Source organism: Microcebus murinus, chromosome 11, assembly GCF_040939455.1.
Source record: "Microcebus murinus isolate Inina chromosome 11, M.murinus_Inina_mat1.0, whole genome shotgun sequence".
In the NCBI taxonomy this organism is placed as follows: Eukaryota; Metazoa; Chordata; class Mammalia; order Primates; family Cheirogaleidae; genus Microcebus; species Microcebus murinus.
The window spans coordinates 5,529,886-5,545,889 of record NC_134114.1 but is presented as its reverse complement, the minus strand read 5'-3'; the positions used below and the strand labels follow the sequence as shown (position 1 = coordinate 5,545,889).

General features: G+C 45.2%; 1 protein-coding gene across 3 annotated transcripts in view; it reads right to left on the bottom strand.

The window, feature by feature from the left end:
• Nucleotides 1-16,004, bottom strand: part of ADCY2 (adenylate cyclase 2) — a 389,287-nt gene that overhangs the window by 28,793 nt on the left and 344,490 nt on the right. For all 3 annotated transcript variants that reach the window (XM_076007928.1, XM_012744227.2, XM_076007929.1), the window contains exon 19: nt 5,283-5,367. In XM_076007928.1, coding sequence (XP_075864043.1) covers nt 5,283-5,367 — 85 coding nt within the window. The remainder of the gene's footprint in view (nt 1-5,282; nt 5,368-16,004) is intronic.

The window sequence follows — 16,004 nt, the reverse complement described above, 5'->3', positions numbered from 1 at the left end:
TTTTAGTATTTGCAAATTAGTTTTTCCCTACCACACATTATATGATTAAGTAATCATTGTAAATTATGGATTTTTTTTTCACATTTGGGATTGCATTGTACTGAGAGAGTATCACTCACTATAGTTAGAGAAAAGTTCATTTTGATATCATTTAATTAAGATAGTGCCTGCTGGTAAAAAACTATGTGTTCATGCGTTATAATGTATTAAAATGTAATGTATTTTAAAAGTATTTCTTAGCATTGTTAAAAATGGAGAGGCTCAATGACCCACAAGGAGGCTTTTTGATGTTGGCATCATTTTGTGCCTCCTACGACATAAATAATTTAATATACTGGGATATTCTTGAGTAAATCCCGCCATGATAGGAGGGCTTAATAGAGAGGGTGTATTTCACACAGATAGCAACTTACTGACAAATAAATGCAAGGAAGAGCTAACTGCAGGGTTTTTCTTTGTTTTTTTGGTTTGATTAATTATACTGACAGCAAAAATAAAAGAAAACACACATATGCACACACACATGCAGACAAATGGCCCCTCATGCACAAATGGGAATTTAAAAAATATCCATATTTTGAAACTTGAAAGAACAATGATCACTCATCAGTTCATATGATTTAAACTGTGTGATACATTCAAACAACATTCCTCCTTCTCCAGTATGGTATTTATTTTTATCTCAGGTAATGAGGTATTTTCAAAAGAGACTGCAGAAAAGGTATTTTAAAAGTTTGTTTATATTTAAAGTATTATATTAATATCTAATTTTTTACCCTCTGGATGAACAGAAATCTATCTATGCACTTACTAGAAAAGCCCTTGCACTTAAAAAATAGATTTTTGGGGATTTGATTTCTTTCTTTCTTTCTTTCTTTCTTTCTTTCTTTCTTTCTTTCTTTCTTTCTTTCTTTCTTTCTTTCTTCATAGGGTCTTGCTCTATGGTCTAGGCTGGAGTGCAGTGGTGTGATCATAGCTCACTGTAACTTTGAACTTCTGGGCTCAAGTGATCCTACTGCTTCAGCCTCCCTAGTAGCTAGAACTACAGGTGTGTGCCACCACACCTGCCTGTTTTTATTTTTTTGTAGAGACTTAATGTTGCTATATTTGCTATATTGCTTAGGCTGGTTTTTAACTCCTGGCCTCAAATGAGCCTCCTGCCTCGGCCTCCCAAAGTGCTGGGATGATAGGTGTGAGCCACAAAGCCCGGCTGGACCGACTGACCTACCTTCCTTCCTTCCTTCCTTCCTTCCTTCCTTCCTTCCTTCCTTCCTTCCTTCCTTCCTTCCTTCCTTCCTTCCTTCCTTCCTCCCTCCCTCCCTCCCTCCCTCCCTCCCTCCCTCCTTTCCTTCCTTCCTCCCTCCCTTCCTTCCTTTTCTTTCTTTCTCCCTCCCTCCCATCCTTCCTTTTCTTTCTCCCTCCCTCCCTTCCTTCTTTTTCTTCCTCCTTCCCTCCCTCTTCCCTCCCTCTTCCTTTCCTTTCCTTTCCTTTCCTTTCCTTTCCTTTCCTTTCCTTTCCTTTCCTTTCCTTTCCTTTCCTTTCCTTTCCTTTCCTTTCCTTTCCTTTCCTTTCCTTTCCTTTCCTTTCCTTTCCTTTCCTTTCCTTTCCTTTCCTGTGGTGTGGCTAGTTTTACAATAAGATGACAGAAATGATTTGCAGGGGGTGGGAGGTGTGGAGGAGACGCAGGTGTACACTCACAATCAGACACAAGTGAAACATGAGATGAAATCACCTCCAAGGAAGCAGTTAAAGCACAATTCACATAAGTTTGAAGTTTTCCATGTACCATAAGAAGCTGCTCAGGTTTTCCTGAGTGATCGCTATGGTATAGTAAGTAGCATTTTATACTCACTGGAAGGAATCAGAGTACTTTGGAACCAGTTACACTGGACTGAAAGTGACATTTTGCCAAATCTGTACTTATCTATCCATCCATCCCTCCCTATCTATTTATCTGTCTATCCAGCATCTATCAATGGTCTATCATCTTCCCAAGCAATACGATCTGTTTAGAATCCTCTCCTTTGTGTATAAGCAGCTACCACGTTAGAAACTCATATGAAAGGCCCAAAAAAGAAGACACATGTTTTTATCCCAAACCAGATGTAATGGATTGAATAGCATCCTTTCAAAATACAGTTCCAATTCTGGTATTTGTGAATGTGACCTGATTTGGAGATAGGGTCTCTGTGGGTAGACGTGATTAAGTTAAGGGTCTTGAGATGATATTGTCTTGGATTTGGGATGGGCCTTAAATCCAACAGCTGGTGTCCTTAGAAGAGAAAAGAGAGGGAGATTTGACAGAGAGACACAGGAGGAAGGCCATGCAAGGACATCCAGCAGAGGCCAGGACAAAGCCACCGCCTGGGAGACTCAGGGGAGGGCAGTACGGACAGGGCTGTGGAAGCATCCGGATGCAGGAGTGAGCAGGAGACAGGCACCCAGGCTTCTCTAGCCTCGAGCCCTGCTTCCAGAGCCCCCCATTGCCATCCATCTCTTCCATTCTGTCTGGGGTTGCTCTGGAAGCTTTCAGGGGCTCTGATCCTCCACAGAGACACAGAATTTGCTTTTCAGTGGCTCTCTCCACGGTGCGGGAGAGCAGGAATAGACAGAACAGGCAGAACTGCCAGGCCGTACCTGGGACCCCACGACAGTCACTGCCATGTGTCACGCCCAGCATGGACTCAAGGGCAGCTGTGTGCTTCGTCTAGTTCTGCAAACCACCCCAGGACCCGGAGGGCTTTGCATCTTTCCACTTGGTCACTGGGATGGAGCACAGCACAGTAGGTGCTTCTGCTTATTCTTGGATCCTAATCACCACCCCGCAAACAATGCCAGCCTCATTTTGAAATTGTATATCCTGCCCCTGGTTTCATATCTCGAATGCACCCCACCTCAAATGGCTTCTTACTTTCTCAAAAGAGACCCTGAGTTGGCTAATGTATCTATCATAAAACAGATTTTAGTGCAGCAAGTGGTTCTGTTGCTTTTGTGCAATAGATGTGTTCTGTTTTCATGAAGCCTACTTAGATACTTAGAGTGACAGTCTACTCATTTGCTCAGAAAGCAAATAAATCTCCATCATTTCAAAATGTGGCCATGGGGCAGGGTTGCTATAGGACAAAGGGCCATTAAAAAAGGTTGCAAAATGTCTTTACTATCACTTAATAACCAATCAGGAAACACAATAGCTTTGAAGCCATGCATAGTTATAAGGCACTTGAAACCCCGACTTCAGAGATGGGGCAGTTGTTTGTGATACATCTGTGTTTTGGGAAGGGTGTACTGAAGCCCCACATCACAGACTTCAAAGTTCTTCCTAGCCCCGATGACTTGGGACTTGAGCAAATCATTTCCTTAATGATTTCAGACTGAGGTCAGCTTCTGCCTCTCCTGGGTATTTCCCATGGTGCCTTATGTGGACCAGGTGATTAATAGCTTTCTGCTTTCACACATAGAGCAGGCACTCCCTCCCTTGCAAACCCTGTAATTTAGATATGGGAGAATTGGGCTTCCTTGCAGAATATCACCAAGATGATCATTTCCTGAGAAATGATGCAGCCATCTAGCGATTAATAGCTAGACCCAACAACTAACGATTAATAGCTAGTTGTTAAAGAATGATTGTGAAGAATGGTTACTTCTTTAGGGAGTAATACTTTTTCTGGGCCTCTAGACATAAACACTATTGTTACCTTAATGACAAAAAAGGCATGAGTCCCTGCAAGACTAGTATGAACCCAGTTGTGTAAAATTAATACTAAATCCTAATACTGAGTACTTTTGATTATTTATGTTAAATCAATTAGAGAGTAATGGATCACCTGTCAGCCACTGGACTCAACCACAATTAGGTAGTGGCACTGAATGTTTATCATCTTTCAACGACCAATACAAAAGTCGAGAAAATTCAATTCAAATCTAGGTTCTTAAAATGTACAGTACTTCTGTGAAGCAAACTGAGTGACGATTCTAGCAAAAGAAACTACAGGACAATGCATTGCTAGGATGCAATGGAGAAACAGCCAACCCCACGCAGGGGATGGCTGCATTGTTTCCTGAGAAATGATCATCTGGGTGATATTCTGCAAGGAAGCCCAATTCTCCCACATCTAAATTATAGGGTTTGCAAGGGAGGGAGTGCCCGCTCTATGTGTGAAAGCAGAAAGCTTGTCAGTAGTAAGGGGGAAAGAAAAACAGGTTGCAGGAGAAATAACAGGACATGATACAGGCTGTCAAAACTTCAAGCCAAAGAACGTAGAACAGAGAAAATGCCAGAGAGGCAGGGAGGATGGTGGGGGTGGGGTGGGTAAAAAGGGACCCTACATAGCTTTGCAGCAGGACAGGACAGCTCAGCCCCAGGGGGACTGGTGAGGGCTGCCCCAGAAGCTCCTGGGAAGGATGCAGCTCACACTGCTTGGGAAGAGAGAAGGGGGCAGTGGCCCAAAACTCAGCTGGTCTGGCTGTGCAACTATCGACAACCTCCTAGTAGGAAGACCTGGAAGCCAGACTCAAACTTACAGATCAGCAGTGTGCCTCTCAGATACCTGCCACAGACTTGATTTAACTATAATTTAATCATCATCCCTTCTTCAGCAGTTATTTCCAAATACATCACTTCCTTGTTTCTTTCACGCTACTCATCGAAGATCTTAAAATAGACTTTGGTTGAGGCAGAGCAGTGTGGCTTTGATGAATCTTGTAGTGTTTGCATTACCATCCTTTTGCGTAGGTAAAGGAAGAATAATTGTCCTTAAAAATCCTGCACCCATAGCCTATGCTAGGAGACCAGAAGGGGTGGAAGGCACAAAGATGGAGGAACAGTTTCATTTGCATGAAAAAAATAAATTTTTTAACAGAAGACCGGATTGCAAATGAAAGCAAAGGTATTCAGACCCACTTCAAGGAAAAAGAAAGAAGCATGTCAAACATTCTGAAATGCAAACTAAATCAAGAAGAGACTTTTTTTTCAAATAGTGTCAGCTATTGAGGGAACACTTATATAGGTTTATAAAACCTACGAAATTTATTTTGAGATTTAATAGGACATTAATTAATTCACATCTCTGCCATTCAAAAAGTTTGCCTTTTGTGGGAAAAACTGAGAGATGTTTTTTCTTTGGTCTATATTTAAGCACCCACACCTTGTGCCACCTACTTTTCTGTTAAGTGATAAGATTCTGATTCTTAAACATTTGTTTGCATGAAAGTTCACTACAGTGCACAGCAAAGCATTATTAATGCAGCCCTTTAGAGAAATTATATAAAACCAGACTTCTTACCTGTCTACCCAGGACAAGCAGTGTGACGAAGAATATAGAGAGAGACACAGAGCCCATGGTCTTTAGGTCTTTCCAAATGCCTGGCCTATTAAAAACAAACAGACAAACAGACAGACAACAACACAACAAAACAACACATACACAGGACTTAGAATTGAAGTGTCAACAGACATCAGAATCCCTAGAGTCTGTCTGCATTGCACACCAACCCAATATACACATTCCAGATCTTTCTTTGAACCCAGATTGCATTTAAAACAAAACCAAAAAAGCTCCTATTTTGAGAGCACATTCAAATAATATAGACTTCTAACTTTATATCAAGCTGCAGAAAATATAAAAAAAGGAATAGTAGAGTATTGTATTAATAAAATTTCTTTATACTTCTAGGATCAATGTAGATGATTAGATACATGGTTTCTTCCATGTTTTTGTTATTATTCCCAGAAAAAGACAGCGTGCTTGAAATGAACAATCATGTGAGGTATAAAAATGAAGTAGGGAACTTAATTTCTACCAGCTACTCTCATCGATGAATTATACATTTTCATACAGCTTGCAAGCAGGCAGCCAATTTTGCTCTTTCATATGATTTTGTATCACAAAGGTGTAATAGAGATGGAAATTCTTGACATGCTGCCCATTCCCGGTCAGACCCAGGGAGACACCAGTAATTTACCCCTGCCCAGGGTCTCCTGTGCTCCTCGTCCTCACTACAACCTTCCAGGCAGCCATGCCAACGCATCCTGTGTAAGTGGACACACAATTATTCCCCACATGTAACTGTAATTATGATCTGAAAAATAAAAGTTCATTTCGTATGGACACCATAGCACATAAGCAGCATGGATCATATTGAATTGAGTACAAACATCAGGCAACTACTTTCTGCTTTTGTGTTGTCCTGGCTTTGTGACTTTCCAGCTTCCCCATGGAGGGTTCTCCGGCTAATGAGAAAACAGGAGGATGTGGTGTAGCTTTGAAAAGGGAGAGTGTGGGTTTGAATCCCGAGCTGTGGGGCCTTGGATAACCTCCTTGAAACCTCACTTTCCTTGTGGCCAAAAAGGGTTGCCAATACCTACCTTGCAGGTGAAATATCTGTACCCCCAGTACAGGGCCTGGCACATAAGAAGCTCTTCATAAATGGCACTCTTGCTTTTTAGCATTAACTACAGAATAGTAAGGGAAGGGGAAAGGCTAGGAATCTAGAGAAAAAGATAAGGAAATGCAGATTGGAGAATATTATTAACGGTGGGATTCCTGTAGGAAGGAGAAGACAGAATTGCCTGTTCCCCGTGGCTTAAGGGTTTGGGACCCCAGAGAACTCTCCAGAAAGGCTGGGTTAGCACTGGTAGCTCTTTCCTCCCTACCAAACCAGCGGCGGCTGGAAAAATCTGAGCTTCTTGAGCACAAGGAGGTCACCATTTCTCTCTGAGAATGAAGTGCAGTAGTGACACTTTTTGGTGTCACTAGCACAGGTGGTCACCGGGTTATGGACGAGATATGCTCTTGAGAAAGTCTTTAGGTTGGATTTGTATCTATTATAACTCGGATCCCACATGAACAGCGAATATATGGTAATAATAATAATACTGTAATGGCTCATATGTGGCAATAACACCGTAATATTGTAATAATGCTGTGTCATACTGTAACAATGATAATGATACCCCTGTATTGTAACAATAAGTCAAAGAAACTACTGTGTTCTTTCTTTTAATTCAAACAAACAGAACATAAAACCAAACTCATACAAAAAGTTTAGGTAGGAAATAGGAGAAATTTTAAAAAAGAATATCAAAGGTTAACAACTCAATGTCGCATGCATGCTAGGCTAATAGGAATGTTACACTCATTTTGATCTTCTAACCAAATCAGTAATAACCTTTCCATTTCAGTAATTAATCCACTGCACTGCTCAGTAATAACTGATGCTCTCACTGGAGCACTGCCTTCCACATGCCCCGTCTTTCTCACATTATAGTTGTCCCGGCAGTGGAGTGACTGAAGCCTGTTGCGTTCCCCGGCCTTTCTCTGAACGCTCAATGATTTCTACTTCTGTTTCCTTTGTCATCACCTTTCTCTTCACTGCGGGCTCGCCTGCACTTGCAGTGGATTTTGCCTTTGCAGGCATGGTCGTAAGGGTAAACACAGACTCGCAAAATTGAATGAAAAAGTTAATTAAGACGAAAGCAATGCTGTGCGTAAACAACACAGCGTGAAGACGCTGCATCAAAGAACTGCTTACGCCATGCGGGTTTGTTCACATGGGTGGAAGAAACTCGTCCCTGAATTAATTATTTAATTACAAATCTTCCTTACGGGGAGCCTTGGGAGCTCGTTCTCAAGTACAGAACGACGTTAAGTTGGGTGCTCCATAACCCAGGGACTGCCTATACTGCTTTCATGAAATGATGTTAAATGAAGTTCCTTTCTGAGCCTGCAACAGCTATGTCTAACAATACAGTTGAAGTGACTGAGGAGTGCAGATATTTAAAAATAATTTTGACTTCAAGGACTTTTAAATTCATTTTTTCCCTATCTTGACTATAGCGACACTATATTGAGTAGTTAGCAGCAGCCGTATAAGCAATGTCCTAAGAAGCTGGTGCAGGCTGAGTTTTTATTTGCACGTTGCTTCATGATGATCACATTATTTTACAATTCCCAGGGCCGGAGAAAGCATCTATGACATCCCCTTCTTCCAGCCAGCACCCATGTAAGCCCTAAGCCAAGAGGAAAATGTTAACGCCCAGTTTGGGATTTTACAGTAGCTTCATCACTGCGACAAGTTGGAACTTAAGTCCCTCTTGCCTTTACAGTAAAAAGACCAGATGCTCCAAACACACACAGCCGGCCCAGGCCCCTCTCACTGACAGAGAGACACAGGACCCCCGCGTGCAGTTCAGGGCTGGCTGGTTACCAGTTAACCACACAGAAGATGCACGGCCAGCCTATTGGGAGAGATCCTTCCGGCCGCCCCCTGACATGCATGCATGTGAACCTTGGCGTGGGGAAGAAACACCCTGCTCCACCTGCATCCCAGGTCTTGAGTCTTCCTGAGGAATAACGGCACGTGGAGGTTGGGACATGGAGGAAGTGAGCTGAGGGGAGGCTCCGGGGTGGATATGAAAGCTCAGACCGCAGTGGACCTCTGGAAAAGTGAGGCGCGAACAGCCTGTAGAGCAGACTGGTGTGTCCACGCACGCATGCCTTTTTCTCTTCTGCGATTCTCTGTGCACTAGGAAGAACTCCATCTGGCTTTCTTGGATTTCACTTAGATTTCTCAAAAACGTCCTTCATTCAGTTAGCAAAAACGAACTGCCTGCAGGCCTTCTCTCTCCTGCCGGCCACGCGTGGACACGCTGCAAGGGCTCGTGCAGTTTGACTGACTAGCCCCATCCACGGATCCAGTCCTGGGTTACGACGTGGCCCTTCGAGTGTACGTGGGAGCAGTGGGGGGAAGAGGAGTGTGCAGGGTTGGGGCAATGTGGGCAGAGAGAGAATAAGACCCCGAGACACCTTTTTGCCAGAGTCTGGTCCATTGTCCTGACCCCTGTATCAACCTTCTAGGGCTGCTGCAACCAGTTACCATGAACCAGGTGGCTTAAAACAACAGAAATTTATTGTGTCACAGTTTGGGAGCCCAGAAGTCTGAAATCAAAGTATCCTCTGGGCTGTGATCCTTCTGAAACCTGCAGGGACGTCTTCCTTGCCTCAGAGTAGCTGCAGGTGGCTTGCTGGCAGCCTTCGACTTTCCCTGGCTGGCTGCTGCCCAATGCCAGGCTCCACCTCCATCGCCACATGTCCTTCTCCTTGCGTGTGTCTCCTCGAGCAGCCGTTCCTCACAAGAACGTCACTCACGTGGGTTAGGGCCACCCTACATCAGCACAGTCCCACCCTAACTAAACATATCTGCAATGACCCTGCCTCCAAATAAGGTCACGTTTTGAGAAACTGGGAATCAAAACTTCATATCTTCTTTTGGGGACACAATTCAAGCCCCCAATTGGATTAGCCAGTCATACAAAATTGGCAGGTGGTCAGCTAGTTTGGCGGGAGTGCACTCATTCTCTCTCTCAGTCTCTCTCCCTCTGTCTCTCACCCTCTCCCTCGCTCTTTCTCGCTGTCATTTATATTTTAAGCATGATCCCATGTTGGGGTTGTGCCATCACTGAGTTATAAAGTGGAGAAGATACAGCTACTGTAACTAGAGAAAGTTTCTAACTCTATGATATCCAACGCGATGACAATGGTGGCCAACATGTGGCTGACTATTCTTACTTTCACATCCAAAAATTAGACTCCAGGGATGCAGACACTGAAGCATGCCTGTAGCCACACTCTAATTTGCAGCTGGCCCACTGCCTGAGCAGTCGTTAACAGAGCAAGCATTTCACCCTGCAAGTTTCGGGAGTCCCAAAGAACAAAATAACCCAATAAATTGGATGGGGGAGATGGAGGCATCACTCGGTGCAGTCATCTCTAACCTGAAGGCAAACAGTTCGGGTGAGGTTTAAAAAGACATTTTCACTATTCTCAGGAGAGAAAGCAGGCCAGGCATGTAGACACAAACATTATCTTACTTTTAAAAACTTTACATTTTTCGAGGTGAAATGAGCTTCTATTTTTTTTTAAAGAAAAAAGTATGCAAAGAAACCTAGTTTCTGTTGTGTTGTTGGCAGTAGACCAGCTCAGGCAAAATCAGACTTTCTCAGGTCACTAATTGGGATAAAAATTGGTCTGATGTCTGGAACGCTCACCTCTGCGGCCCAGAACTCAGAAAAATGAAGCCAACAGAGAGGCGACCACGGCTATCTGCCCTCCCACCCACGTAATACCCGCATGGTCCTCAGCCAACTTACCTTTTAGCTTTCTTGGCTGTCTCTATTTTTTCACACCAATAAATTAGGACATGCCTGGCTTTGCCCAAGAGGGATTCCTGAATCCCCAGAAATCTTTGATGTCAAATGGGACAAAAAGCTAAAGTTTTGTCTGCTTTGACGATGCCCCAAGGATGAACCTGTTCACTGAACCTAACTCAGCACAGGACTGGGACCTCGATGACAGAATAAAACAAAAGGAAACACCCAGGAAAACAAATGTTGAGGCTAAAATGCAAAAGGCAAAACGAAGACAGCCCTATGCCCCGCCAGTGAATCTTCCTCTACGTCTGGCTTGAGAAGCTGCAGGAATTGCTCAGAGGCGCTCGGCCGTGCTTTAGCTGCGTTAGCCGAAGGGGCTTGCGGGATCCCACGGAACTCCCAGCGGGACTGGCCTCCCCACGTTAGTCACCGAGGCAGTGGCTTCATCCTGGCAGTGTGACCACGACAGCCTAGCCCGCTTCCTGCGCTCCATGTAAAGGGTATCCAGTGCACGAGTGCTGTGAAAATGAACGAATGAGTGGACGAACGACTGTGTTGGCTTGGCAACGGCTCACTTCCCCTAAAGGGTCTCTGGATGCCCTTTCCTTCCCCGGCTGGACGCAGATTCGCTGGAAGCTTCTGGAAACTTCCAGAGAAGGTGGCCTTATGTCATCTCAGGACAGATGGCTCAAGGCCTCCTGCTTTTTCAGAGTGGTGTTCGTGAACGCCAAGCAAAACGTTCTGGTGCCGCAACAGACCAGCACGGGAAGGAACAGGCTCATGCTTAGAAAGGAGCCCTGGAGGCAGCTGTAGGTCAGGAGAGAATGTGTGTGTTTGGGGGTGGGTGGCAGTGCTGGCCCTTTGCTATGGAGAGCACCCTGCATCCTGATTAATGTGTTTCGTCTTGTGGAGATGAGTGATTCTGAGTTGGAAGTGTTATGGTCTGGAGTGTGAGAAAAGACCATCTTAGAAACTGAATTGGGTCAAATTGTGAGTCTTTACCGGCCAGGACGCCTTCTGCCCTGTAGAGCTGCAGGCATAGAAAAGTAGCATTGAGCTAGGGAAAATCGGCTTGTTTTGTAAAAAAGCAAAACCATATTGTGAAAAAAATTATCTAGTTGTTTAAGCACAGTTATAAGGGGCTTATGTAAGTAGAGGCATATAAGTGAGGATATTGTTTTTTTTATATTTTATCATGCTATTTTTAGATGGTAGGAGCTCCGGTCCGGCCTTGATCCCCTGTGCCGAGACTTATCTCAAAGCAAGCTATTTACAGAAGCAGATAGCGTCAGTTAGCTTGGGTACTGTGAAATTTTATGACATGCAGCTGGAAGGATATGCATTCAGTTATAGCTGGATTGTTTTGCTTTCTTCTTACAACACTTTAAGTTTCCCATCGCCACACGAAAGGGCACAAGCAACCAGAAGTTTTGGCCTCGACATCTATGGTCCCTAGGCCTTAACAGAAGCAACCATTACATCAGTGGGACCTGACACAGAGGGAGGGGCTGTGCACGGCTGTAGCGTCACAGACAGAAGCGCTGATGATTAGAAGCATCCGGCATTCAATAGTCTACGGCAGGCGTCCTCAAATTACGGCCCGCAGGCCACATGCAGGTGTGTTTGCCCCTTTGTTTTTTTACTTCAAAATAAGATATGTGCAGTGTGCATAGGAATTTGTTCATAGTTTTTTTAAAAACTATAGTCCGGCCCTCCAATGGTCTGAGGGACAGTGAACTGGCCCCCTGTTTAAAAAGTTTGAGGACCCCTGGTCCATGGGCACAGGCCTTGTGGAATCCCTCCCCCCGTTCTAAAGTCAAACAAGACAAAACAAGCCTAGAAATCGAGTACCTTCCTAGAGAGAGTCCAAACCACAGGGTGTTTTCTGTTTTAGGTCAGGTAAAGAAGGAGATAACTAACGTTTGCTTTCTATAGAAGGAAAGAAAGCTCGGGGGCACCCGAGCAGCCCACGAATGACTTGCTCTGCTGTTAAACTCAATTGCTTTGTCACCTCCCGTCCTGCTGCCCTGCTAGTGGCTGTCAGAGAAGCGTGGTGCTGTGTTCCTGACCTCTTCAAGATGGCTTGGGGTGGGGACAGCTGAGCTACGAAAGTTGAAAGTAATCCTAAATCTTTTCAGTATCAGCTTGCCTATATTATGAGCTACAATGCAAATTTGAAATACATTTTAATTCAAAAGAGAAGACTTCAGAGAAGTTCCAGGTGCTTGGGAATATCCATAGACCATCCAGCCCAGGGCTAGACGTGCACTCTCCCTGCCCGTCTCCCATGGGGGGCGAACTCCCCAGCTCTGCCGCAAGACTTTATAATAGTTCATCATCCCTTGTCCCCTCGTTGAGCCTTTGCCAAAGCACAGCACAGCATCTCAAATTCTAGCCATTGGGATTTCCGCGAGGCACAGGAAAAGCAAGGAAAGCAGAAAAATTCCACATGGAAGGTGCTTATGATTCCTAGGTCTCGATGATGCATGCTGGTTTGAGCATCGCCATTGCTCTCTGGCAGGGAGCTGTTGCTAAGGCCTGGGTGTAAAGCTACGCAGACATTCCTGCCAGCCACAAGCCGGAGCTCCCAGGTGATGCTGAGTGCCGGCTATAGCTGCAGCTGAAGCACCTCGTTAAGTGCTGCTTCAGGCTGTAGCTCCAGCATGGAGCTGGTTAGGCTGCAGGAATCCTTGTTAGCTCCTCTGTCCCAGCTCTCCTCTCCCCACTCCCCTGTAGAATTAAAGGTACTTTCTAGCCTTCAGGCGAGTTAAACAGAATGGCTGGGTCGGTATGAAATTACACCCATCCCTTGAGACTTCTCAGTTATGCAGGAAAAATCTGACAATGTTTTACAGACTCAGTAGCAAGCCTTTGTCCCTGGAAGGGGAAGCATCTTCGAGACAAAAACAGCTTCCAGCAGTATCAGCTGCTGTTAACCACAGCGGCCCCTGGAAGGGTGTGCTGTGCTCTCAACAGCTCCGGCAAAGGGCTTGGAGAGACGGTGTCAGGCACAGGAACAGGCCCGTTACTGATGGGTTCAGCATAGCATCTCGTACAGACGATGTGGAGGACTGCCGTGAAAACCAAGGAATTAGGAAACATCTTGTTCTGGACCTTCCAAACAGCAGAGATGTCTGCATGTCCTTCCCTAGGAGGGGACCTAATGGAATTACATCCTGGCAGGCCACTCGAAGTGCTGGGACGCTCCCGGCCTCCATCCGAACGTATTGTGTTAATGGTACACTCTCTCTCAGTGAGTCCTTTTTTCCTACCGAAAAGTCTGCTTTGCACACTCACGGATCTGTAAGAATGCCTTCAATATCAGTTTCTCAATTACTCGTCGGTCTGACATTTTTCTGATGCACACCCCTCCTGTGTTCTCTGCTAGCTCTGTGGGCTTGCACCCTCTTGTTGGCTTGTCCATTACCAACATCCAAGTTGGTTGTGAAGAGGAGCCGGCCACCGCAGTCATGGTGAGGTCACACACTGGACAGCCTCACTGTCCAAACTGTGCTTTTAGAAGGTGACCAGCGCTGCCTTTAAACAGAGATGCCCTTGCCGAACTTTCCTTAGAAATCCAAAGATATGATCAAAAACCGATGTGGATACAGAAACGACACGTCCGCAGTGAGTGGAGACACGCTCCGTCCTCAGGGAAACAACAGGTGCAGCGGGAGATTCCATAAAGCCAGCACGGCGCCATTCTGGTGGCTCAGGGGCACACGCTGCTTTTGTGCATTCCTTCGCCAGGTGTTGTTCGAGCGCCCTGCACGAGGCACGGTGGTGGGCACTGCCGATACAGCGGCGGTCCTTGGTTTGGGCCTTCTGAGAGAGCGTGAAAGTCCCCAGCACACGCGTCACAGAAAGGGGCTCGCAGACAACAGGGTGGACACTTTCCACCTTTCCAGGGCAAAGTGGGACAGAGCAGCTGCCCGGTCCTTGGGCATGAGGCAGGGGCAGGGGTGAAGCCAGAAGCTTAGGCAAGTCCCCAGTGGGCAGCTAGGACATGGCCGTGCTGTAGCCGAGCACAGTCCCAGAAAGAAGATGAGAGCAAGAAGCTGGAAGCCAGGAGTGAGAAGGGTGTGAGGATGCCAAGCCCTGAAATGGGTCACCAAAAGGATGGAACCAAATGCCCTGACTTCAGTGACAGCCCTGCCCAATCAGAAAGGCAGTGCTGCCTCCCAGAAGGGTACCGCTGGCTCTGGGATTCAGTGATGTTCTTTCTCGAGGCACCACGCCACACCAGGGCTTTTGTCTTCTTTTAAAGGGTCTCACTTCCATACCAGAAAGAGTTGTGTTAGTATCAATAAACCAGGCAAAGGAAGAGGAAATCTTTATCGACTATTTGATGGGGAAAAGCTCTTGAATCTCAGGAAAGAGAAAGAAAACATTCACAGCCACCAGTTTTGCCCCTGGCATGACTCACAGGGTTGTGCCAAACACACAGGCATGGAGGCTGGGGACATCAGGGGAAACTCTAAGGTCCCGCTCCTAACTGGTTTTCGCTGGGGTTAGTTTTAAACTGACATTACAGGAGATTTGTTAATTTTGAGGTATTCTGCTATTCTGTCAATAATACTAATCTTTTGGCAGAAGACGCTTCTGGGAGTATTGTGCCAGCTCATGCAGGAATGAGTTTGGGAAGTGCTGGAATCTTCCAACAAGATGGGCAGGTGGGATGCAGGTGCACCCCATGGCAGAGGACGCTGGCTTTGCAGTTGGGAGTGAGGGCAAGTCATGGAGGCACCTCAAGTCGGTCCTCCCCAGCTTTAAGGTCATTATAAAGACAAACCGAGAGAGTAACTGAAAAAGACCTTGAATAAAATACAAAAGTGCTCAAAAATTAAAAAAAGCAAAAAACCCCAAAACTCCTTTTCTTCAGTGTGATAACTACGCCACTACCGCTGGGGTTCTACTCAGAGCCGGTGTCTTTTCATGTGCCTCTCGGAGGTCCCCAGAAGCAAAGCTCTCCACCGCAGTAATGTGCTAATCTGATTTCTTCTGTGCTTTAGATGCGTAACATATTCAGGCGCTTTAAATTTAATAAAGGGAGATTTAGTGGCGTCCTCAGTTATGTGTGAAAATCAATAATGCTGCATTTGTTTAGGAATACGACACAGGGTCTCTGGCTACCCTAGAGAATATTAAAGCATGCTTGGTTGGCGATTTCGAGAATTTATTGAAAAATTAACTTCTGGTTTCATTCTCATTTTGGCTAAGAAATCATAAAATTTCCATAATACAATTGTGCATTTTTACAACTCCACCAGCTTGAGCTTGATTACAGATTATGAGGGTTTCATGGTGCGGAGGATGATGAAAATTAAATTAGGGGAGGCGTACGGGCTGCAGTTGTGTTTCTGAGAGTGTTCTCATCCGTAAACGTTCACACAGCGCAGAGACTACTGCTCCTGTCACTGGGTCTCCAGTGGAGAAGTGGCCATGTGCTGTCAACACAAACCATCGTTCTGCAGCAACAAATATGTGTAAATATTTAAGGCATTTATGTTACAAGAAATATGGAAATAATATGCGGAAGAATGCAGTTGAGCTAATTCCTTTGATAACAGGAAGCCCTTCCTAAATTGAGTGGGTGCACCTGATAGGGTGCTGCCTCTAGTCCTAAGGTGGAGAGAGCTAACACAGTCATACCTTTTCTTAGAAGTGAAGTTCTTCACGGAATAGAGAATTTCCCAGGGTTGACAGTTTCCCTTTCCCACTATGGTATTGTAGGAAATCTCTACTAAGAAAAGTTAGCACTATACTCTGTGAATGTAGCTAGTTATTTTTTCAGTATTTTGTTCTGAACTGAAGCCCATTTTGTACTCCTGAGAACTTTTGGCAATTTCTGGGGACG